Below are 27,050 nucleotides of genomic sequence, written 5' to 3'. Positions count from 1 at the left end.
AGAAAAGAATGTCTTTGTTTGTTCTTAGGATTAAAATATCCACCAGATGGTCATAAAAAGTTTTCGAAGGTCCTTAAAACGAAGGGACACAATCCCAGAACATTCCCAGAACATTCCCAAAACATTCCCTTTCAGTATCTCTAGCAGTTTCTAACATTTGAGCAGCTCCAGTCTCTCCACTCGCTCCGACCGAAAACCTCAGCTTGAAGGTGAAAAGTGTGTAGAGTAAGCATTCCTGTACACAGAGGCTCCTCTGTGTGTGTGTGTGTGTGTGTGTGTGTGTGTGTGTGTGTGTGTCCTCTGTTTATTCAGTGGGATTTTTTTTCTTCCCACTAATGAAAATGTGAGAAACTGTTTCATATGAAGTCTGAAAAATCCGTCAAGGTCGTGATGAAAACACAAGTGCGGAAAAATGGAAAATAAATCGATAACTGAATAACCGCAGATTTTACATATCAAACGCTTCATTATTGAGCATAAGAGAAAAGAAACCGAAATAAAACTGCAGAAGAAGCGATCCAACATGGAGGCAGAAAGATCACGACTGTTCATCAAATTTCAGTAAATAATCAGTATAGATACATATACACTCTCTCCAAAAGTATTGGGACACCCGATTTTTCCACCCATATGTGGTTCTTCCCCAAACTGTTACCACAAGAGTTGGATGCAAACACACTTGTATTGGATGTCTTTGGAACTAGGAGACCCAAAACCTGTTCCAGCTCCATGGTATATTAAATGTAGGTTATCAGGAGCTCAACATGTTCCTGAGATACCTGCGATCCTGTTAATTTCTGCTCTCCGGAACCAGCCTGATCCATCGTGATGCCTTGATGGAGTTCTCATCTCCTTGTAACATGCACAGCCTAGATTGATATTCTATATGCCAAAAGTATTGGGACAAACCGACTACTCCACCCATATGTGGTTCTTTCTCAAACTGTTGGAGACACAAAATTGTATAGGGTGAAATTTTTCCTTCATTTGAACTAGGAGACTTCAAACCTGTTCCAATTATCAGCTGCATGAAGATACGTGGTTTGGAGTGGAAGATCTTATTTAATGCTCTTATGGCTGAATGAACGCAAATCTCCACAAAATCTTCCCAGAAGACTGGAGCTTGTTTGTAAGAGCAGATGGAGACTAAATGTGGAACGGGATGATTGTTATAAAGCTCTGACACTGGAAACACTTCATCCATACATGCTTCATAAACACATTGTACATTGTGAAGGTGGAATCTATACATCCTGTTTTCTGCTATCTATTATTATGAAGTTTGTCTATGACCTGAGGTGACCCCTGTGATCCCCAGGAGTGTGGGTTTATTTAACATAAATCGTGGCTCATTTTGTTTCAGGATTGCTGAGCCACAGGAAGTCATCCTGGCAAGAGTTTCCCTCCACTTCCTGCTGGATGGATTTCAGTCCACTTCTAAACATAGCAGAACAAAATCCATCCTGGAAAGAAAAAAAAGAAAAGAAATGCATGTTGCATATCCAGGTTTTTTTCTCTACAGTTTCGAACATGTTCATCTTTGATGTTCTTGTTTTGTTGTATTTCAGATTCGGTAAAGAAATGATGAAATTCTTCGTGCTTCTTGGTGAAGAACTAACTTCAGTAAATCAGTTACACCTGCCTGCTAATTACCCTCTTAACGACTGTAAAAGTTTTTCACACCCGCATTCTAAATGTTACATATTGAGATCTGTTTTTAAGCCCCTGAGCGAATAGAATCTTCTGCTGCAGGTTGATGGATCAGGTCATGTGACCTGTTATTACACCATCTGATTTTTTAATACAGAAAATATACTCTGTAGGCCAAAGTTTGTGGACCTCTGACTATAAGCTCCTTTTTGAACATCCCATTCCATATTAATCCTCATTTGCCCTTATTATGAGCTCCACTCTTCTGGAAAGATGTTCCATCAGATTTTGTGGAGATTTGTGGACATTCGGGGACTGATGTAGCTAAAGGTGAAGAGACCTGGGGTGAAATCAGCATTCAAATTCATCTTAACCGGATTGAGGACAGAGCTCTGTGGAGGCCACTCGAGATCTTAGAAACCTCCAAAGCATGTAAAGCATATCTTCATGTCATGCTGGAACAGGTTTTGGGTCTTCAAGTTCAGGCTTCTAGTGCATCCAAAAACATCCGATATAACCGTGTCTCCAACTGTTGTGGTAACAGTTTGGAGAAGAACCACATGTGGCTTGGAAATGTTCTTGTCCCAATACTGTGGAGCAAATGCTGGACAAGTGGATAATTTGGTCCAGTGACAAGCTGTTGAACTTCTACTGAGAGCCAGAAAATTGGCAAACATCATCAAATAACTTTTAATTCAGGAATCATAGTAAGAAACCTACTGAAATCCAAAGTGGCCATGCAATAAATTTCGTTTTATTGTTTTCTCGTGATTCTTGTGATCTTGAAAATATGATGAGTATTGGCTTTTTCGCTGTATTTGGTGTAAGAGCATGTTCTACAGGCAGCATCATGGGTAGAAGAACATGCTCTTAGGACTTCCGTAGAAACCTGAACAGAATGTAAGTGTGTTTAACACAAAGCGGTGAATAGACTGACCATGGGACGGATGGCGTGCATGCACCGTGAGTATGAGTGCAGTGAGCATGCTCCGTAGGAATGCACTCAAAACCTGTCAAGGAAAAGGATTACAGGTGGAAATGAATCACTTCACGGCTGACAGGTTGGAAATGAGTGCAGGAGCTCTGAAACAGCAGGCAAGCGCGTTCTGCAGAGGAAAACAAGCATCTTTTAAAACGCCATCAATTTGGATGATGACAGTGCACATGGAGGGAAAGAAACGCAAAGTGTCGATGGGATGTGCCTCGCCGGATCTTTGCCGCACCGCCCACTCTCATGCAGGATGATAGAAGGGTGCAGATGCCTACAGGCTAATGATACATCTCTCCTCCAGAAGATACTAAAATAAAACTGAATCTCGCACACTGATAGTCAGGTTTTGCAGCCACCGAGGTTTAAACGCACAGACGCCAGCGCTCAGATTGCACATTGCAATGCTTCTGTAATTATACACAGTCGAGCTGCTGCGGCTCCTCGCGGAACGCTAGCATCGAGCTGCATAGATTTCATAAATATACGCTACGTTTACATTGGGTTCTGGATTCAGATTGGTTTCTCTGAAACGACAGGTTTATATTAATTCACATACACTTTGTAACTTTAGTTTATATATGCACTTCTATCAATCTAGATAGATAGATAGATAGATAGATAGATAGATAGATAGATAGATAGATAGATAGATAGATAGATAGATAGATAGATAGATAGATAGATAGATAGGCATGCAGACAGTTATACAGACAGAGAGATAGGCAGACATAGACAGACAGATAGACAAACAGATAATCAAACCGATAGAAAGTCAGTTAGATGGAGAGAGACAGACAGAAAGACATGCATAAAGTCAGACAGACATGTCAACAGACAGACAATTAGACAAAAAGTCGAACCATCAGACAAATAATCAAACAATCAGACAGATAATCAGACAGACAATCAGACAGATAAACAGACAGTCAGACATGCAGACAGACAATCAGACAGACAGTCACAAAGACAATCAGACAGACAGACAGACAGACAATCAGAAAGAAAGTCACAAAGACAATCAGATATACAGACATAAATACATACATACATACAGACACAGACAGACAGTCAGGCAGGCAGACAGACAGTCAAATGGACAGACAGACAGTCAGACAGACATACAGACAGACAGACAGTCAGACAGGCAGACAGACAGACAGACAGTCAAATGGACAGACAGACAGTCAGACAAACAATCAGACAGACAGTCAGACATGCAGACAGACAGAGTGATTATACAGATATACCGACAGACATAAATTAGTGCTAAATAAACTGAAGCCGGTTCCAGTGTGTTCTCTGAGACGTTTGGGACGTGACTGTAATCTCCAACTCTTTATGTTTTTTCTTGGCATTGTTGCTGATCAGAAGTTTCTCCTCACCACTAAGTGCCGTCTGCATCCAGCCTAAATATGAGTTCCTCATAAAAGCAACCCTCCATTATCCAGCGGCGAAAGCGGCACAGAGAACCAGTGTGAGAGAGACAAGCTATTCCTGTACACTTTCATCCTGTGTGTGTGTGTGTGTGTGTGTGTGTGTGTGTGTGTGTGTGTGTGTGTGTGTGTGTGTGTGTGTGTTTTATTTTAAAGATGTTAAATACATACCAGGAGAAATAAACTATTGGTGTTCCATAAACACTGTTATTAATATAAAATGTATTAAACACACGTCTGTAAATACAATAATAGTAACTGTAGCCTCTATCTCTACTGCTGCAATAAATATTGGCACCCTGTGGACCTTTCAGGTAAAGCTTCATTTATTTCCTGTACAGCATCAATATTTACACAGACAGACAGACAGACAGACAGACAGACAGACAGACAGATAGATAGATAGATAGATAGATTTTTGTACTGTCATTGGTGTCCTTGTTACCTGATTGTGTTCACCTGTTTTGTGTTAGCTCGCTGATTATTCTTGTTATCATTAAACAATCAGACAGACTTATGAAGTTAGTTGTCTCATTAATTTCTGTGTTTTTTACTGTTTTCTGTTTTTGAACCTTCTTTTCCTGCTAGTGCCGCCCCAGGGACAAGAAAAAGTAAAACAAAACAAACAAAAAAGAAAACAGTCATTTAAAATCCATGAGTTTTTTTCTTTTTTTTTTAAATTCTTGTTCTATGAATATAAGTTGAGCTTTTAGAATTTATTGGTTTTATTCTCCCTCTCCTGAGCTTGTGGTGTGAAATTATTGTAAAAAGCCCCTCATAACAACCCCCCCCCATCCCCCCTCACTAATTTGCAGAGTTGGGAACATCTTATGAAGACTGATTGTTATGTTTGCACTGAGACGATTGTAAAATCTCCACACATTCATCTCTCTACTCAGTGTAATCATAGCGTTTTAAACACAGGAGGAGTTTCCTCTCGGAGTAAACAGCACTTTCTGACACTCTCGACGCTAAAGAGCCTCTTTTTCTTTTCTTTTTTTCATTTAAGAGATGAGGAGGGTGAACCCCATCCCTCAAACACATCTGTGAGGGGCAGCGAGTCTCGGCTTGTCCAGGCCTCGTCTTCAAGCTGCAGAAATGTCCGCCCCCCCTCTGAATGCCATAAATGCTACACTTCAGAGCTTATCTATTTATAGGTGTGGAAGAAAACATAATTTAAAGCAATATGGTTTGATATAATTGTGACAACAATTGTTTATGATGTGGATAAAATATCAAAACCTTTTAGATTTGAAAAGTATTTATGGTTTTTGAGACATACATGCATGTTCCTTTTGTTTCTTCGTAACAATCTAGGTCATGTAACGGTATGAAGATTTTCTTTGACCAAACAAATCTATAAATGTCCAGACTTTCCACTTTATTTTCATTGTAAAATCCTCCCTTAGCATGAAGAACAGCTCCTGGCATCCGGACAGTTTGTTTCTCCAAACATTCAGGTGAAACACATTGCTGTGCCTTTCGTAAAACTCGCCATAGATGTTCTTCACTAGTTGGAGGTTTCTTGTTCATCCCAAAACAGTTCAATAGTAAATTGGTGTGGTGACTGAACAGGTTGTTCCATGATCGATATCACTCCAGATGACTGTTTGCTTGCTATATAATGTTTTCAGAGCTCCGACTTATCGTCTGGTTGGTTCCAATGAGCCGCAGTCCAGATGGAATTGCATGGTGTATGTTGAAGTATGGAATGTTGCTTCTGGATTCCTTTAATTTTCAGGTTTTCTGGAACTTTCCCTGCTCCAAAACAACCCCAAACCATTAAGCTTCCATCTTCATATGTGGCAGTAGGGATGAGTCAGTCATCTTCTAAGGATAACGTCTTCTCTTCTGTTTTCCATCCAAGTTAGAGACACAAATATCACGTTTGGACGCCACAGAACTTTCCTTCACTCATTCAGTGTTCAATTCTTGTGTGTTTTTGCCTTTTACTGAGTTTGTTGCATAGAAACAGAAGGAACATACATTTGTCTCATAATACGAGGTGTTTCCACAGGCATTATACACCAACCAGCCATAACATTATGACCATCTGCCTAATATTATGTTAGTTCGCTTTTGCTGCTAAAACAGTCCTGATCATCAACAGCATGAACTTCTTCAGCAGTTTGAGCTACAGGAGCTCGTCTGTTGGACCACACGGACCAGCCTTCGCTCCTCACGTGCATCAATGATCCTCGGCCGCCCACGACCCTGTCGCCGGTTCACCACTGTTCCTTCCTTGGAGTACTTTTAATAGATTCTGACCACTGCAGACCAGGAACATCACACTAGAGCTGCAGTTTTGGAGACGCTCTGACCCAGACGTCTAGACGTCACAATTTGTCAAACTCGCTCAAATCCTTACGCCCAGCCATTTTTCCTGCTTATAACATAAACTTTGAGGACAAAATTTTCACTTGCTGTCTAATAAATAAATCCACCCACTTACAGGAGCCATGATGAAGAGATCATCAGTGTTCTTCACTTCACCACTCAGAATGTTATAAGGTCATAATGTTATGCCTGATTGGTGAATATAGACAGAAAGTCATTATTTAGTAAATAAATAAAAGAACAATCATTAATTTACTTATAGCTTGTGATTAACATGTATTTCACATTGAATTACATCACTGGGTCTTTTGAATAAACACAGTGTCATATCAATAACATTTTCCCCAGAAGGTCCTTGAAAACCAGTAGTCGAGTCAAGTCAAGTTTATTTCTATAGCGCTTTTCACAACAAACATTGTCTTAAAGCAGCTTTACAGAATTTAACAGTTAAGGTGAACGATTTAGCCCCGATGAGCAGCCATGGTGACTGTGGCAAGGAAAAACTCCCTTAGATGTTATGAGGTAGAAACCTTGAGAGGAACCAGACTCAAAAAGGGAACCCATTCTCATTTAGCAAGTCTTCCATGGTACAGTACTGGATCATGGTCCCATAGTGGAGCATGTTCCAGCAGTTGGGGATTTTTCCACTTATAGAAGACATTTGGACTGAGTTGAGTTTGGTGTTTTGCCTCCTTAATAGAATAGCTTGGATTCATTCCCCCATTGTAAACGTCAATAATTCCGATTAGAGCTCAGAAAATCATGTGCGTAACCTCAGTCTGGATACCTGCAACTTTCCCAATGTACGTATTAACATAACATTTAGACCCCCGGTGTGTTTGCTCTTATTTATTTGCTTAATGAACATCCTTTAGGTACACACTCAGCCATTTCAGAATCCGGTGAACTCATGCTCTTGTCATGTCGCCTATAAAATTGTAAAAACATGCTCCTCTAACAGACTTTTTTCCTGAGCACATGTTGGACAGCCTGCTATAAAAAACTCTCCTGAACACAGATGTTCTATGGTTCGCTGGCAGGATGAACCAGTGTGTGACTCTGTGTAATGAACACATTTGTTCCCCAAAGCTCTAATTACTGTCGAGTCAAATTTATCATCTGTCCACGTGTACGTCCTGACTACTGTTAACATATATACCCTGTAATGGAAAGGGGGTTTGGTAACCATAACGACACACGAACAGGAAGTCCAAATGTGCTCTTCAGAATCTTTAAATGTCGAGGGATGAATTACGAATCGAGAAAGCTCAGAAATATTGGCAAATGGTACAGTAATGATAATAATACATTGATAAATGGACAAATAGACCAAACACAATAATGAATCTATACATGGTTAATGAACTGGTTAATTGGCATAAATGTCTATTAATTGATTAATTCATTAATTCATTTATTATTGTTTTTTTGTTTTTTTATTTATTATTATTATTTCATTTTTTTTATTCATTTATTAAATTAAATTATTAATAGATGCACTACACTTTTATTATTTAAAAAGTGACGATAATTTGTGACCAGTATTTTGTATGTAGATCAATTTCTCGGCGCTAAACTCTATCTCGAGCGCGTTCTGTCAGCACTGCTGCTGCTACGTGATTATGACGTATCACAACGCTACAGAGACCGAGACGTGTCCTGAGAGTCACATAGAATACAGATTAACATGGCAGAGGTAGAGCTGTAACTTCCTGGAGACGGAACAGGAACAGAACGTCTGGTTTTATTTCATATTTTTTCTTTCTTTTGCACTACAAAGGCGTGTGTGTGAAAGGGTCATGCGTTAGAAGGTTGTCTTTGCTGTCTGTCTAAAAAAAGATATAAAAGTGAACTATTTGAACCATATCGAGGTTCGAGGTATATTCCCTCAGCTTTTAATTACAATTGAAGCAAAAAATCAGCCAGGAACATTTTTACAGGTTTGTCTGATGGAGCTGATTTTCATGGTTCAGGATGAAACACCTCCCTCGCCCTGAGATATGGGTTGATGTGTTGGATTTTTGTGCCGCTCAAGAAATTCACCTTGAGGGAATACGCACATTCCTTCACTCAGTCGCCTATAGAATGGACCGTACCAAATTGGAAAATCTGAGTAGGGTGGGAGTGAGGGGTTTAGGGTTTGGGGTGTCACCATTTAATATTTCTACCTGATCATTATATCACAGGTGTTTAAATGAATTGTTTATTCACAGCCTTTATAACTTACATTCCAGGAAAGAATCATGGTGGAGCAGATGGAGGTGTTGATGTTGAAGGAACGGGACTGGACCACAGAGGTTTTAAATGGTGGAGGAAAAGCATAAGACCATTACAGAGCAGGTGGAGGTGTTCAGGGTCCGGCAAAGACACATCAAAATGTATTTTAAAGTAAAATACCAAATTCCTTAACTTTAAATGTATCAAAATAAACGACTGTATTTTTGTATTTTAAAAGTACAAAAAAATACTTTCACAAGGGAGCAGGAAATTTCTTCCATCAACTGGTTCATCAACACCGTTGTTGAATAAACAGTGTTTAATAGCAGCAGCTTTTCTCAGATCGAGTCACATAATAAATCTGACACATGCAACCAGTGAACAGATCAAATATTCACATCAATTTTTTTCAGTTTTAAAGTAACCACCAGTTGAATGTTGAACAGTTTGTGAATGAATGTAGTTACTTGGTGTTTGGTAACGAAGAGCTGCTTCACATCAGCAACACCAAATCACTGACAAACAATCATTCATAAGGAGACGACTGACGGCACCTGCATTCATAACAACTAGTTTCTAACTATATATAATAACATCTTATTTATCAGACAGTCATTCATGCAAAATCATGTTCCTACTAAACAGCTACTTCACTTAGGGTACAATATTCAGCAATCAAATATTTATTTATTAATCACTAGACCCCAATTGGCAGCCTGCAGGTTTCTTACCTTCACCACCTTCTTCCATATGGATACAATTTAGCACCAGTCAAGTAGCACCAATCAGACGCCGCATTTTTATGATGTCATCATGTAGAAGTTCTTACAAAACATTTTACAGAATTTAAAAAATACAAAACATTAAAGGATTTTGGTACAAAATATGAAGCCGTTTTCAACACTCACAAATACAAACGACAAAATCCTATTTTATATGTGAAATACGTTTATCATAAATACAGTTGTGTTCAAAATTATTCAACCCCCAATGCTGTAAATGGTTTTAGGGAATTTAGTGTACAATTGTAATTGTATTTAGAATGAAATCCTACAAGGACTTCTTAAAGAACCATATGCAACTAAAATGACATCAATTAGTTTTGTAATACAGTAGTAAATGTTTCTTTTGTGAATTCTTCATTGACATAATTATTCAACCCCTTAAAGACTACCACTCTGAAGAACAGAGGTTCAATGAAGTGTTTTCAATCAGGTATTGAAAACACCTGTGGATATCAGGGAGCAGCAATAAAGCCTAATAAGCACCAATTAGGCAGCTTTAAAATTACTGTGATACTCAGCTCCTTCTAGACATTTACTGGTGTGGTTACAAACATGGTGAGGTCAAGAGAATGGTCCAGGAAGACAAGAGAACAGGTGATTACTCTTCACAGGAAGGGCAATGGCTATAAGAAGATTGCAAAGATGTTAAACATACCAAGAGACACCATAGGAAGCATCATTCGCAAATTCAAGGCAAAGGGCACTGTTGAAACGCTACCTGGTCGTGGCAGAAAGAAGATGCTGACTTCGACTGCTGTGCGCTACCTGAAGCGTAGAGTGGAGAAAAGTCCCCGTGTGACTGCTGAGGAACTGAGAAAAGATTTGTCAGATGTGGGTACTGAAGTTTCTGCTCAGACAATACGGCGCACCCTGCGTAATGAAGGCCTCCATGCCAGAACTCCCAGGCGCACCCCCTTGCTGTCCCCAAAGAATAAGAAGAGTCGACTGCAGTATGCCAAAAGTCATGTGGACAAACCACAGAAGTTTTGGGATAGTGTTCTGTGGACTGATGAAACAAAATTAGAACTGTTTGGGCCCATGGATCAACGCTATGTTTGGAGGAGGAAGAACAAGGCCTATGAAGAAAAGAACACCTTGCCTACTGTGAAGCATGGCGGGGGGTCAATCATGCTTTGGGGCTGTTTTGCTTCTGCAGGTACTGGGAAGCTTCAGCGTGTGCAAGGTACCATGAATTCTCTTCAGTACCAGGAGATATTGGATGACAATGTGATGCAGTCCGTCACAAACCTGAGGCTTGGAAGGCGTTGGACCTTTCAACAGGACAATGATCCCAAGCATACCTCCAAGTCCACTAGAGCATGGTTGCAGATTAAAGGCTGGAACATTTTGAAGTGGCCATCGCAGTCACCAGACTTAAATCCGATTGAGAACCTCTGGTGGGACTTAAAGAAAGCAGTTGCAGTGCAAGCCTAAGAATGTGACTGAACTGGAGGCTTTTGCCCATGATGAATGGGCGAAGATACCCGTAGATCGCTGCAAGACACTTGTGTCAAGCTATGCTTCACGTTTAAAAGCTGTTATAACTGTAAAAGGATGTTGTACTAAGTACTAAGATTGAATGTCACTTGGGGGTTGAATAAAACTGATAATGATGTGAGCTCAGAAAAGACATTTGTGGTTATTTCATTATAAATGTTATGTTATATTTGTCTGACCTACACGTGCCTCTTTGATTTAATTGTAAGCAGGATGACTGAATGATCATAATCAATGTCAAACCGACCAAAACAATCAATTTCAGTGGGGGTTGAATAATTTTGAACACAACTGTACATAAATACTGCATATCCCTGGAGATGTTGATGTTGAGGGACCAGGACAGAACCATGATGAAGCAGGTGGAGGTGTTGATAGTTAAGAAACAAGAGAGGACCATGGTGGAGCAAGTTTTTAGGTGTTGCTATTGAAGGACCAGGACAGGACCCAGTCTATCCAGTCTATAGTGGCTTGGAAAACGTATCATGCTTGAAAGGGTGTTAATAGTGCGGTGATATGAGATAAAGCAGCAACAAGGAAACATATGCGGCTAGTCAAGCTAGCTACATTTAGATGGAGATCAAGGAACAGGACTGGACCATGGTGGAGCAAGTTTAGGCGCTGCTATTGAAGGACCAGGACAGTACCTTGGTAGAGGAGGTGGAGGTGGTTGATGTTTAGGGATCAGGAAAGGATCATCGCAGAGCAGATGAAAGTGTTGATTTTAAAGGAACTATGTTGAAGCAGGTGGATGTATGAAAGATGGGAAAGAAAGACAGGACCATGGCAGAGCAGGTGCAGATGTTGATGTAGAAAGAACAGAACAGCACAGAACAATGACAGAGCAGTTAGAGGTGTCAATGATGGAGAAGAAGGACTAAACCATGGCATAACAAGTGAAGGTGTTGATGTTGAAAAAAAGGACGTGACCATTACAGAGTAGCTGGAGGTGCCACTGATGGGGAAAAAACTGAAACATGGCATTGTTTGTTAAGGAACAACACAGGACCATGGAGCAAGTGGAGGTCTTTAAAATACTATTCATCAATGTCTTATCAGGGTCTTTAAACCTTATTGTATCTTTATGAATATCTTAAAAAATGCAGGTTAACAAACAAATCAAGCAGCACTGGTGAGGTAAAACCAGGCATGATGACTGTGTCCGGTCATGAACTTCTTACATTGTTACAGTCTGGTGTTCCTGGTGTCCTCCTGACTTCCACAAACCTGTCAATTAGCATAAAATTCTAACACAACTGCAAACTCAAACTTGATTTAATTACTGACATTTTCACTTTAATTTATAATAAATGTGTCAAACTTCATTTGAGTTAAGTGACTGTATTTTTAGATAAATTACCACACACACACACACACACACACACACACACACACACACACACACACAGTTATTCTGGGGTGTTTATGCAGTTAAAAATACAAGGAAACACACAGGCGTTTGTGAGAGGATTTGGCCGTCACACCAGTCATCTGGATTCGGTTGCCTGCAGAAGGTTTGCTGCAGATGGTTTGGGAATTTTTTCCCCACCACATTCAGCCACAAAGTGCCCTTTATGGCACCTTAATTTAGCTCCAGGGCCGTCATGTGGAGCTGTTATTCTTCCTAAAGAACAATAAGGTGATTTTTTTCTCTCTCTAAATCCAGTCTATAGTGATTTGGAAAACGTATCACGCTTGAAAGGGTGTTAATGGTGCGGTGATATGAGATAAAGCAGGAGCAGGAGTTTTTCAACAAGGACACATATGCGGCTAGTCAAGCTAGCTAAATTTAGATGGAGCTCAAGGAGCAGGACAAGACCATTAGAGAGCAGGCGGAAGTGTATGTGGTGGAGGACAGGATCATGAGAGCGCAGGTGGACATGCAGATGGTGGAGGAGCAAGACAGGACCTTGAGAGAAAATATGGTGGTGTAGATATTGAAGGAGGATGGAACCATGGCAGAGAAGCTGGAGGTGTAAATGGTGAAGTAGCAGGACAGGATCAGGAGAGAGCAGGTGGAAGTGTAGATGGTTGAAGGACAAGACAAGACCAGTAGAGAGCAAGTAAATATGTAAATGGTGGAGGAGCAGGACAGGAACATGGCTGAGCAAATGGAACTGTAGGTGGTGGAGAACAGGCTCACAAAAGAGCAGGTGGACTTATAGATGGGGAAGGAGCAGGACAGGGCTGTGGGAGAACAGGTTGAGGTGTATTTAATAGAGTAGGAGGACAGGACCATGGAAGACCAGGTGGACGTGTAGGTAGTAGAAGGACAGGACAGGACCATGGCAAAGCAAGTGGAAGTGTAGATGGTGGAGGACAGAAATAAAAGTGAACAGGAGGACATGTAAGTGGTGGAAGAACAGGACAGGACCATGGAAGAGCAGGTTGATGGGTATATTGTGAAAGGATAGGAGAGAAGAGGACCATAATATAGCAGGAGATGTAGATGGTGAAAGGACAAGACAATGGCAGAGCAGGTGGATGGTTAGATGGTAAAACATCAAATTGAATTATGAAACAGGTGGAGCTGTAGATGGTGAGGAAACCAGGCTAAACAATAGTAGATCATTTAGATGTTTAGATAGTGGAGGAACATCTATTAAAGATGTCAGGGTGGGAGGAAGAACAAGGCTGAAGGATAACAAAACAGGTGGAGGTGCAGATGCTGAAGCATGAGGATTAGCCCATGGAGCAGGTGAATTTACAAACAGTGAAGAAGCAGGAGAATCGGAATCAGAAGGATCTCTTTCACTTTAATCCATATAAAGCATATCTTCATGAAAGGTCTTTCCAGCACTCGAGCTCTGAGCTGCATGTTTTGCTGTTTGGCAGTAATAATCATTTATTCAAGTGAAAAAAAAATGTCAGAATGAGTTTTTCATGCTTTTCCTCAGAGCTTGACGTGATAAGAGTTTAGATCTGATGTTCTATTTTGACAGGCCAAGCCTGGAGCCACGTTCATCAACTCGAATGCACATCTGCAGCGCACATTGCTGTGGAATCTGATCGGATCTGATATGATCTGATGTCAGTCTCGTACAAACATGTTTCTTGCCTATTAATTTGACAATAAAAGTGAGTTTGATTTGGGGCCTTGTTGAGATGTTTATCTGGTGTAGAATCCTAAGTGTCAAACTTCATCATTTCATCGTTATCTAAAAAAGTCAATTGGACTCTATGAATATAGCGAAACATAACATGAAAGCTTAGCGCTGGTTTAGCATCTCTGTGTAAATCTTCTCATGGTGGCATTGTGCTGTAGTTCAGTGTCTCAGACAGATTTGCTAATCGTTTCTTATTCACACTGATAAAAAATATCATAGTTTGGTGGCCTCATCATGGCACAGATCCTCTAAGTAGAGACAACGATCCTCAGCACACAGCCAAGATAACAAAGGAGTGGCTACAGGGATGTCCTTGAGTGGACCAGCCAGAGCCCAGACTAGAACCTGATTGAACATCTCTGGAGAGATCTGAAAATGGCTTTGCATCGACACCCCCATATAACCTGATGGATCTTGAGAGGTTCTGCAAAGAAGAACCTGCCCAAAAATAGATGTGACAAGCTTGTAGCAACAAACTCAAAAAGACCAAAAAGAGCCTCAACAAAGTATTGAGCAAAGGCTGTGAATATACTTATGTACGTGATTTTATTCATTTTTTATTTTGTATAAATTTGCAAAGATTTCAAACTTCTTTCATGTTGTCATTATGGAGTTTTGTTTGTACAAATTTGAGGAAAATAACATTACATGTTCACTTATGAAACTTTACATTAGAATTATTTTTCATAAGAATCTATGTATAAGAAATCTTTACAAGACAACTTTAACATCTTTAAGAAAAACATTTCATGATAACCTTTTTTTATGAAAATAACACTTTTTTATAAGAGAAACTTGTTTGTAATAATTTTGTTAAGTATGAAGGCAATCTGGAATTTGCATTAATATACATAAGTAACTTGAAAAACTTTACTGTAGAAAATATTTACATGAGAAATTTTTGCATAGAAAGCATTTTTACATGTATTCTTTCAAATAAAAAATCTTTATTTTGGAATCATTTCATGTAATAAACTTTTTTTAAGCATTTTGTTAATGTTTTAAAGTAATGCTTACTTTAGTAAAGAACCTTTACTTGAAAAAAATCTTTATATAAGAATTTTTTGCTTTAAAAACTATATAAATTAACATTAGACATTTTACTTGAGAAAAACTTTACATAATGAATCTTTCCATAAAAAGAATTTACTTGAGAAAATTTTTAATTGAAAAAGTTTTTATTTAAAAAGATTTAATGAAAATAGTTTTATGATAAAATTTCAATTAAATCTTTTGGAATATTTTACCTAGAATTTGTTTTGTGACTTTAAAATAACAATTTCAATGTAAGAAAGTAATGTTTACTTAAAAACGTAAAAAAATGAAAGTACACAAAAGACCGTACTTAAGAAAATATTTACTTTAGAAAGGTTTACTTAGAAAAAACTTTCTAGAGAAAGTTTCATATCTTTAAGACCAATTTTACATAATACATATTTGAGAAAACCTTTATTTAGAGTCTTTTTCAAATGTAAAATGTTTACGGGTTTTTGTTTTTTATGTTTATGTACAAAACATTAATTTTATAATCAAAATTTTATTGAAAAAATCTTCATGTAAGAAAACTTTACATATGCAGATCTTTACACAAGGAATCTTTGAATAAAAATATTTACATAAACTTTTTAGAGAACATTTTTACATAAGATTATTTTGTATCAAAATCTAAACTTATAAAAAATATTAAATTAAAAATGTTTTAAGAAAAAAAATTCCACGTGAGCCTTAAAATAATAAAAGGGTTAAATAGGCTTTGTACTTGTCACATGTACATTACAGCACAGTGAAATTCTTTCTTCAAATATCCCAGCAAAGTTAGCAAGCTGGGGTCAGAGTGGGAGGTCAGCCATGACACAGCACCCCTGGAGCACTGAGGGTTAAGGGCAATGTTTGGCAACCCTGGGACTTGTATCCCCAAACTTCTGATCAATAACCCAGAGAATTTCCCTCAGATCTACCACTTCTCATGTAAAAAAAAAAGTATTTACTTGTATTTTCTAAACTTTTTAATAAATTGTAAATAGTATTATTTATTTTAGAAACTTTACTTTAGAAAATGTAGAAAAATTGTTGCTTGAAAATTGAGAAAATCTTTACATGAGGAATTTTTTCCCTTAAGAAGTCTTTATTTCAGGAAACAAATTTTATTGAAAATGTTTTTACGTGAAGAAATTTTACATTTGAAAAAATACAACTTTATGGAAGAAACATTTACTTTGGAATTTTTTAACATAAAGAAATTATAAAAATATTAATGTATGACATGAAATCAAAAGTGTTTTTGAAAAAACTGTCATTTCTCACTTTTTAAAACATTATGCTCAGGATTTATTGTAACGCTGGTGAGTGCGTGATGTTTCAGATATGCCATTAGTTTAATGCTAACTCGGTAGCTTTATGCTTCTATTGCTACAAGTATGAAAAGTAAATGCATTTAAAAGCAATCTAACATATAGATAACAGATATTTTACCATCTAACAGCTAATTTCGATCGAGATGTAAGTAGAATGAATTGCTAGCAAGCTAGCTAGCAGGAGAAATTTATATTGTGCCATTAAAATTATTAGTGAGTTCACAAAACTCAGAATGAAATCTCTGGTTCGACTAACACAAATCTCTCTCTCTTGTCTTTGGGAAGTGTCTTGGATGAGGGACGTTCTCTCCTCTTGGTTCTCGGGCTCGAGTGTCCGGCGCTCCTCCTTCACCTGGGACGTCTCCGAGGCTGAAAGGCAGCATTGTGTCCCAGCTGGGAGGAATGTCCATGTCACAGGCGAAGAAAAGAGTTCATTTGCACAGGAATTTCGAGGCTCACTGACAACATTTTTAGGAGAACGACTCGGGGTCGGGTCGGGGGGGGCGACGGAGGGGACGAGGGGGACACTCGGTTCATGCGGTTTAGATAATAATGCTAATTGCAGTTTTATATAGGAGGCAGACTGTGTCCAAGCATGTGAAACATAAGCGTTTATGCTGAAGTGGTAGCTCAGTGGTACGGTGTTGATGAGAAGGTCATGGGGTCAGATCCCAGCACCACCAAACTGCCACAAGTTGCTGAGCCTTTAAACAAGGACCCTAACCCTCAAATACTTTTTGTAGAAGGGTCTCTGTTAAATGGACATGGTGTAAATGTAAAAAAAGCTCACATCTGGATCACAATCTGTAACTTTTGTCTTATACATTTTACACACCTGCAGCATATATTATACACCATATAGACAAAGGTTTCTGGACACCTGACCATAAGATTGCTCCTTTTGGAACATCTCATTCCACATTTAGTCTCCATTTGCGCTTATAATCAGCTCCACTCTTCTGGAAAGATGTTCCATTAGATTCTGTTGAGATTTGGTGGAGATTCCTTCAGCTATGAGTGTGTTAGTAAAGTCAGGTACTGATGTAGGTGAGAAGGTGAGGAGGTCTGGGGTGCAGTCAGTGTTCACATTCATCTCAACAGGGTTTAGAGCTCTATAGAAGATCAGCCACACACACATCCAGCTTTGTGTGCAGGTTTTGGGTCTCCTACTGTAGTTCCAGTGAAGGGAAAATTTCATGCCACCACATTGAAAGACGTCCTACACACTTGTGTCTCTTTAACTCTGTGGTAACAGGCAGAGAGTCCAGATTTAGCTTCTGTTCAACATTATAGTGTGTTTTCCACTCAAACGCTCAGAAGTGATGAAGGAACGTTTTAAGGAAAAACGCAACTCTTTCTTAGTCATGTGTTTATTATTCAGAAAGATTTTATACCTGCACATTATTTGCTGTATCAAGTCTTTTTGTCCATATTTTTCTGACTAAACAGGAGTGACGTTTAAAAGTGTTTATTTTTTTGACAACACTGACATCTGGTGGCAAAAGAGACAATATCGCTAGATCGCTAGATCGCTAGATCGCTAGATAGATAGATAGATAGATAGATAGATAGATAGATAGATAGATAGATAGATAGATAGATAGATAGATAGATAGATAGATAGATAGATAGATAACCTTTACAATAAATGCTATGGGCATTACATACATTGTTCCGTCATTGGTCTTTTCCATGGTGGTGGAGAGGTTTTGAATGGAAGAGGTTGATTCTGTGACTGGTGTCTTTTATATCCACATGATGAGTTGATATTAGAAGAACTTTCTTAAAGGTACAGGAATAATTTTGTTTGTGGGAAGAATTATTGCTGGTTGATATGAGATCAAATACAAATTATATAAATTATTATATAATATACATTTTATTTTATTTTTTATTAAAATGTTATTTGTCACACTGCACTGATCACACATTCATACAGAGTGTTTTTTTTTTTATTTTTTACAACTGTCCAACATGTAAACTTTTTAAATAGAAATACAATATAAAAATAAAAAATAAATAAATAAGTAGCATAAAAATAAATAAAATAAAATATAAAAGTATAAGTATGGAAATAAGGTTAAAAATAATATATTACATTACATCATTATATACAGTAATAATAATAATAATAATAATAATAATGATAATAATAATAATAATAATAATAATAATAATAATAATAATAATAATAACGCAGCGGAAAAAATATTTGTATTGGAAATACTGCCATCTCTTGGCAAAATAAGGAACATCATATCTTTATGGGCTGGACTGTTCTAGGACTGACATCTTTACGCTCCAATCAAATCTCTCACCAGAAACACCGTCGCGTCTTTAACCAATCACAAAAGTCTCCTTTCATCTATGATTGACATGTTTCAAAAACCAATCATCAAGCTCAGGATTTACGGCAACCAATCAGCACCCAGAGATTCAGCGGATTTCCTGGATTAAAGCCCGCCTTTTAAAAGCAGGGTCGTATCTCAAAATAGCGACTAGACCCCTAAAGATATACCCTAGGTAGGGAGGTTTCCGGTTCCGGTTGTAGGGTTTAGTGCTCTTGTGTGATTTGAGATACGGAAATCTGTATTGGAGCCGTTTTTAAGCAGGCAGGTTCGTATGAACGTGTTTCTTTATTATTAATATAACATTTAATGACAATTGTGTTTATTTTAAAAGATTAAATGTTAAAATGTATTTTGGCTGCGCGGTGTTCTGAATACATTAGCGTGCTAGCTTGCTAAGCTAAGTAATGTAACTGGCTCGAGCATGCTAGTAAGATTGATTTATTCTGTTCTTTGTTTATTTACAGTTTATTAAAAAAAGACGCACTGAAACAGGAAAAGACTGTGTGTTCTACTCCAAAACCAGTCCGCTGACTGTTTCCAGGAAAGTAGGTAGTGTGTGTGTGTGTGTGTGTGTGTGTGTGTGTGTGTGTGTGTCTGTGTGTCTGTCTGTCTGTCTGTCTCTGTGTGTGTCTGTGTGTCTCTGTGTCTGTGTGTGTGTGTCTGTCTGTGTGTGTGTGTGTCTGTCTGTCTGTCTGTGTGTGTGTCTGTCTGTCTGTCTGTGTGTGTGTGTGTGTGTGTGTGTGTGTGTGTGTGTGTCTGTCTGTGTGTGTGTGTGCTGTCTGTCTGTCTGTGTGTGTGTGGCTGTCTGTCTGTCTGTGTGTGTGTGTGTGTGTGTCTGTCTCTGTGTGTGTGTGTGTCTGTCTCTGTGTGTGTGTGTCTGTCTCTGTGTGTGTGTCTGTCTCTGTGTGTGTGTGTCTGTCTCTGTGTGTGTGTGTCTGTCTCTGTGTGTGTGTGTCTGTCTCTGTGTGTGTGTGTCTGTCTCTGTGTGTGTGTGTCTGTCTGTGTGCGTGTCTGTGTGCGTGTCTGTGTGCGTGTCTGTGTGCGTGTCTGTGTGCGTGTCTGTGTGTGTCTCTGTGCGTGTCTCTGTGTGTCTCTGTGCGTGTCTGTGTGCGTGTCTGTGTGCGTGTCTGTGTGTGTGTCTGTCTCTGTCTGTCTGTGTGTGTCTGTGTGTGTCTGTGTGTGTGTCTGTCTGTCTGTCTGTGTGTGTGTGTGTGTGTGTGTGTGTGTGTGTGTGTGTGTTCATGGCGATATGTGTATTAAAAAGAACGTTAATGATCTGTGATTGGACACCTGGAACTATGGGCGTCTATTATTGGTTGTTGGTGACAACAACGATCTGTGATTGGATTGCATGATAAATATGATTGGTAGTCCTAAACAATGATCAGTAATTGATTATTAGATTGTGAGGACCATATTGACTTGTGATTGGATGTTGAGGACCATGTTGACTTGTGATTGGATGTTGGGGACCATGTTGACTTGTGATTGGATGTTGGGGACCATGTTGACTTGTGATTGGATGTTGGGGACCATGTTGACTTGTGATTGGATGTTGGGGACCATGTTGACTTGTGATTGGATGTTGGGGACCATGCTGACTTGTGATTGGATGTTGGGGACCATATTGACTTGTGATTGAATGTCAGGACCCATTCTGACCTGTAATTTGATGTCAAGAACGATAATTATCCAGGATTAGATGCTGGGAATGATGATAATCTCTGATTGGACATCAGAAATGATGATTGTTAGTTATAGGACCTCAGGAACAATACTGATCTGTGATTAGATGTTTGAGAACAATACTGATCTGTGATTGGATGTTTAAATCTATGGATATCTGTGATTGGACATTGGGAATTGTGTTGACTTGTGATTGGATGTTAAAAATGTATAATAATCTGCTATTGGCCGTTTTGTGTGTGTGTGTGTGTGTGTGTGTGTGTGTGTGTAGGTGTGAGTCATGGTGGATCAGGACGATCTCAGCACTCACACTAAGCGCAGCAGGACCCTGATTGTGAGACACCTTCCTGCAGACCTGAGCCGAGATGAGAAAGAGGACCTGCTGGTGTATTTCGGCGCCTCGTCCGTGCGCGTCCTGTCCGATAAAGGCCCTTTAGTACGTCTCCGTCTAGTTCTCATCCGATTTAACTTTAGTACGTTTTGTTCAGATCCAATCTAACTTTAGTACGTCTGTCACGTTCTCATCCAATCTAACTTCAGTACATCTCCGTCTCGTTATATTCCAATCTAACTTTAATACATTTCTCTCATTCTCATCCGATCTAACTTTAGTACGTCTGTCACATACTCATCCGATCTAAATTTAATACGTCTCCGTCTTGTTCTCACCCGATCTAACTTTAGTACCTCTGGCACATTCCCATCCGATCTAACCTTTTTACTCCTTCTTATTTTAGTCTGATCTAACCTTTCATGTGTTTGGGAGTTAAACCATGTCACCTTCTGTGTTTAGAAGCACACGGCTTTCGCTACGTTCTCCAGCGAGACTTCAGCCTCCAAGGTAAGAGCATCTCGCTGACGTTCCTGTCCCTGCTCCTCGTTCAGATCACAGACAGCACTGTCTCTGTCCTTCACCCTCACCCTGTCCCAGGCTCTGAGGAGACTCCACCAGCTGAGGATCCTGGGCCACACGCTGGTTGTGGAGTTCGGCAAAGATCAAGATAACGTCGACGTGCTGAAGAGTCCAAAAGTTTCTGACAGGTACGCAGAGCAGAAGCGGCCGAGACCATGAGCTTATAAATCTTATAAATGTTTCAGGAAACTGAAATCTGAATTCTGTGTGAAATTTCTGCTTCAGGTTCAGTGATGATCTGAATGAAAAGCCGAAGAAGGAGAGTCAACAACAGTCCAGTGTTCCTCTGCTCGATACCGGCATCGCTCCCAGTCTCGGTGTGTGTGTGTGTGTGTGTGTGTGTGTGTGTGTGTGTGTTATATAATACTCGCTTCTGATTGGCTGATTTTTGGGAGAGAGTTTGACGTTTTCACATTTCTCTCTTTCTCCTGGTGACATCTTCTGCCCTGATCGTACCTCTCACCTCCACAGGTTAAAATTCCAAGCAAATCCGACACTGAAATATTTATACCCTCCTCCTTCAAGTGCCATTCTGACGAACATCACACACGCACTCCTGAGCGTGCCCAAGTTCTACGTTCAGGTAGGTCACACACCAAAAATCCTCCCTTCAGCATGAAGAACAGCTTCACACACTCTCAGCATCCGGACACTTCATTTCTCCAAACGTTCAGCTGAAATACTTTGCCGTGCTTCAAAGATGTTCTTCACTAGTTCATGTACACAGTCCAGAAAGAACTGCATGGCGCTGAAGTCTGGCGTGGTTGCCATGTTCATTATTTTCACTCATAAAAAGTTCTCAACATTCCCTGCTCCAAAACAACCAGAAAAACCATTAAGCTTCCACCTCCACTCTAGGGGTGAGGAAGTCTGATCACATCTTCTCTTTTCACAAGTTCTTCTAAAAACATGTTTCTACTAAGACAGATCGGAGCAGGTTTCCTATAGAGGTGCCTATATCCGTGGTTTGGTCTGTTGCTATGGTGATCTTTCTCTAGAGAAGTTTGTGATCATTTTCACTTTTCTTTATTTTTAATCCATGTTGGAATGAATCTCTATCACCACACACTCATGTGTATATAATGCTATTTGTAACAAAGTAATACTGCTAATAATATGCACAGAGTAAATAGTGATTTTGGACAGTAATAGTTCAGTGCAGTTCCTCGTCCGTCCTCATAGTGGTGCTGTTGCTCTTCTGAGCTCTGAGGCGGTCTGGGGAAGCAGTCACTCCCCACAATCTTGGCTGCATATGGAGCTTGGGTCCCAATTATCGTCTGTGAGATGCATAACAGCAGGTGTATGGAGGCAGATTACAGTGTGCTCATACACACACACACACACCGAGTAACTGCTGCTCTTTTGCTACGGCTGACACTTTGAACTTGTTTTCCTGCAGGTTCTTCACCTGATGAATAAGATGAACCTGCCGTGTCCGTTCGGACCCGTAACTACCCCTTCTCTGTCTGTAAGATCGCACATCCACATAAACACACACGCACACATACTATAAACAGCTGAAAACATTTGTTTACACTTCTGCCCGTGACTCCAAATTGGTCTGAATAATCCCAATAATATAATCCAAATTGGAAATAATCTCAATCTGGTTAATCAGTCATGATCATTTCCAGTCATCTCACTCAGACAGAATAATCCCAACCAGATGAAATAATCCCAGTCATTTCCAAATATTTTGGATTTAGCTCAAATAATGAGAAATCCCCATAAACGATTCCAATGCAAAAAATAATCCCAGATAATCATCTGAAATAATCCTACTCATTTTGAAGTAATCCCAGTCAGATCAAGCAATTTCAGTGGTGTTCTGACAGGACCAGTCAGAACAAATAAGATCCATTAATGCAATTAATCCCAGTCAATCCTAGTCCCATGATGAAATCGTAGCAATCAACCCTAGATAATCCAGATTATCTAAAACAATCCCAGCAACATAAAACAATCCAATTTAAATAATATATAGTATTTATATATTATTATTATATATTTTTGAATAATCCCATTCAGATGAAATGACCCCTCAACCCAGATTCCAAAACAAATCCAATCATCTGAAATAATCCTAGTCCAATCCTAATTATCTAATATAATCTTAATCATTTGAATTAATCCCAGTCATTTTAAAACCCTGGTGGTGTTCAGAAATAATCCCCAGTAGATCTGTTCATCCAAATCAGATAGAATCAATTATAATAATCATTCCAGATGATCCAGATTATTTTAATAAATGGCAGTAACATGAAATAATCCAAATCAGCTACAATTTGTGGATGTAGATCAAACAATAAGAAAAGTAATCCCCACTATTTCTTATTAATCCCAATCGGACTAGTCTAATCATCTGGAAATAATACTAATCCAATCCTAATCATTTAAAATATTAATACTCAATTAGCCCAAAACCTGCTGTTCAGAAATTATCCCCATCAGATCAGTTCTTCCCAGTCAGATTGAAATTAGAATAGTTGTTTAAGATCATCCCAGATAATCCAGATTATTTAAAATAATCCTAATCAGTTCAAAGAACTTCAGGTATGGAAAACATTCCCAATAGTGCCAAAATAATACCAATCAGATTTTATCATTTAAATCGTGTAAAGTATTGGCCACTCGCCAGTATTGGTGAAAATGATCTGGTTTTTAAGGTTCATACTTGGATAATAAAATTCACTTTTTGCTGGTTTTTCAGTACGCACTGGCTCAAAGCCTGCTGCCCCCGATGGTGCCCCTGCCCCCTGAATTACCCCCCGAGAACCCTCCGCTGCCGAAGGGTACCAGCGATGAAGAGTCAGAGTACGAGAGCGACGATGACGAAGATAAAGAGAGGTTCGGACAAACGAGGTCACCCAGGGTCACGCGTCAATAAAATGAGCGTTGTAAAATGGGCGGGGCTAACTGAAGGGTAATTTTTACATTGCAAATCAGGCCACTTGCTCCGCCCGCATGGTTATTCATCACAGCTAGGCTAGCGAGTGAAAGCTAATCTTGAAGGAAATGTAGCTAACCTGTAAAACAAGTCAGTGGTGATGTAGTGGGTGAAGCTTGAAGTGAGTTGATAACAGATAGAGGACTGTCAATCAAGCATGCTCATTAGAATATTTAGCCTCGCCCACATAATTAATTTTAGTGATGTAAAATTAGGATTTATAATTTTCCTTAGTTGTGTGAGTTGAGTGTTTGATGCGTGCTGTCTCTTCAGGATGATCAGACTGATGGGGCTCGTTAACCAACCGTGCAAACGACCTCTGAAAACAAAGATGGCCGCCAAAAGGAAAAAACCCAAACTGAAGGACCTACTGTATACTCCCAAACCTGAAACACACAGGTACCACACACACACACACACACTCCCAAACCTGAAACACACAGGTACCACACACACACACACCCAAACCAGAAACACACAGGTACCACACACACCCACACCCAAACCTGAAACACACAGGTACCACACACACTCCCAAACCTGAAACACACAGGTACACACACACACACACACACACTCCCAAACCTGAAACACACAGGTACACACACACACACCCAAACCTGAAACACACAGGTACCACACACACCCAAACCTGACACACAGGTACCACACACACACTCCCAAACCAGAAACACACAGGTACCCCACACATACACCCAAACCTGAAACACACAGGTACCACACACACACACACACACACCCAAACCTGAAACACACAGGTGCCCCACACATACACCCAAACCTGAAACACACAGGTGCCACACACACACACACACACACACACACACACACACACACACACACACCTGAAACACACAGGTGCCACACACACACCCAAACCTGAAACACACAGGTACCACACACACAAACCTGAAACACACAGGTACCACACACACACCCAAACCTGAAACACACAGGTACCACACACACACACACACCCAAACCTGAAACACAGGTACCACACACACACACCCAAACCTGAAACACACAGGTAACACACACACACACACACCCAAACCTGAAACACACAGGTGCCACACACACACTCCCAAACCGAAACACACAGGTGCCACACACACTCCCAAACCGAACACACAGGTGCCACACACACACTCCCAAACCTGAACACACAGGTGCCACACACACTCCCAAACCAGAAACACACAGGTGCCACACACACTCCCAAACTGAAACACACAGGTGCCACACACACACACACCCAAACCTGAAACACACAGGTACCACACACACACCCAAACCTGAACACACAGGTGCCACACACACACTCCCAAACCGAACACACAGGTGCCACACACACTCCCAAACTGAAACACAGGTACCACACACACACCCCAAAACTGAAACACACGGGTACCACACACACACACTCCCAAACTGAAACACACGGTACCACACACATACACCCAAACCTGAAACACACAGGTACCACACACACACACACCCAAACCTGAAACACACAGGTACCACACACACACACACACACACACACACACACACACACACACACACACACACACACACACACCCCAAAACTGAAACACACAGGTACCACACACACACCCAAACCTGAAACACACAGGTACCACACACACCCAAACCTGAAACACACAGGTACCACACACACCCAAACCTGAAACACACAGGTACCACACACACACCCAAACCTGAAACACACAGGTACCCACACACACTCCCAAACCTGAAACACACAGGTACCACACACACTCCCAAACCTGAAACACACAGGTACCACACACACACACACACACACACACACACACACACACACACACACACACACACACAAATCTGAAGCCCACAGGTACCACACACACAAACCTGAAACACACAGGTACCACACACACACCAAACCTGCAACACACAGGTACCACACACACACACAAACCTGCAACACACAGGTACCACACACACACCCAAACCTGAAGCCCACAGGTTCCACACACCCCAGACCTGAAACACACAGGTACCACACACACCCCAGACCTGAAACACACAGGTACCACACACCCCAGACCTGAAACACACAGGTACCACACACCCCAGACCTGAAACACACAGGTACCACACACACTCCCAAACCTGAAACACACAGGTACCACACACACCCCAGACCTGAAGCCCACAGGTGCCACACACACACACACCTGAAGCCCACAGGTACCCCACACACACACCTGAAGCCCACAGGTACCACACACACACACACACACCTGAAACACACAGGTACCACACACACACACAAACCTGAAACACACAGGTATCACACACCCCAAACCTGAAACACACAGGTACACACACACACCCCAAACTGAAACACACAGGTACCCACACACTCCCAAATCTGAAACACACAGGTACCACACACACCAAATCTGAAACACACAGGTACCACACACACACCCAAACCTGAAACACACAGGTACCACACACACACACCCAAATCTGAAACACACAGGTACCACACACACACCCAAATCTGAAACACACAGGTACCACACACACACCCAAATCTGAAACACACAGGTACCACACACACACCCAAATCTGAACACACAGGTACACACACACCCAAATCTGAAACACACAGGTACCACACACACACCCAAATCTGAAACACACACACACACACACACACCCCAAACCGAAACACACAGGTACACACACACACACACACATCTGA

The 27,050-nt window shown here is 40.2% G+C and overlaps 1 protein-coding gene across 2 annotated transcripts in view; it reads left to right on the top strand.

Annotated features, from left to right (window-relative positions):
- Positions 1-18,853: 18,853 nt before the first annotated feature.
- rnpc3 (RNA-binding region (RNP1, RRM) containing 3) overlaps positions 18,854-27,050 on the top strand; it is a 19,296-nt gene continuing 11,099 nt past the window's right edge. The window contains exons 1-10 of one of the 2 annotated variants that reach the window (XM_046847098.1): positions 18,854-18,987; positions 19,187-19,267; positions 20,680-20,844; positions 21,202-21,249; positions 21,340-21,449; positions 21,547-21,638; positions 21,792-21,904; positions 22,721-22,789; positions 24,032-24,168; positions 24,542-24,667. In XM_046847098.1, coding sequence (XP_046703054.1) covers positions 20,689-20,844; positions 21,202-21,249; positions 21,340-21,449; positions 21,547-21,638; positions 21,792-21,904; positions 22,721-22,789; positions 24,032-24,168; positions 24,542-24,667 — 851 coding nt within the window. In that variant the 5' untranslated portion in view covers positions 18,854-18,987; positions 19,187-19,267; positions 20,680-20,688. Of the gene's footprint in view, positions 18,988-19,186; positions 19,268-20,679; positions 20,845-21,201; positions 21,250-21,339; positions 21,450-21,546; positions 21,640-21,791; positions 21,905-22,720; positions 22,790-24,031; positions 24,169-24,541; positions 24,668-27,050 lie in introns of both variants that reach the window. The other variant, XM_046847096.1, reaches the window with a different exon arrangement.

Source organism: Silurus meridionalis, chromosome 4 (assembly GCF_014805685.1).
Source record: "Silurus meridionalis isolate SWU-2019-XX chromosome 4, ASM1480568v1, whole genome shotgun sequence".
NCBI classification, from domain to species: Eukaryota; Metazoa; Chordata; class Actinopteri; order Siluriformes; family Siluridae; genus Silurus; species Silurus meridionalis.
The sequence above is the reverse complement of the archived record's forward strand: the minus strand, read 5'-3'. Positions and strand labels throughout refer to the sequence as shown.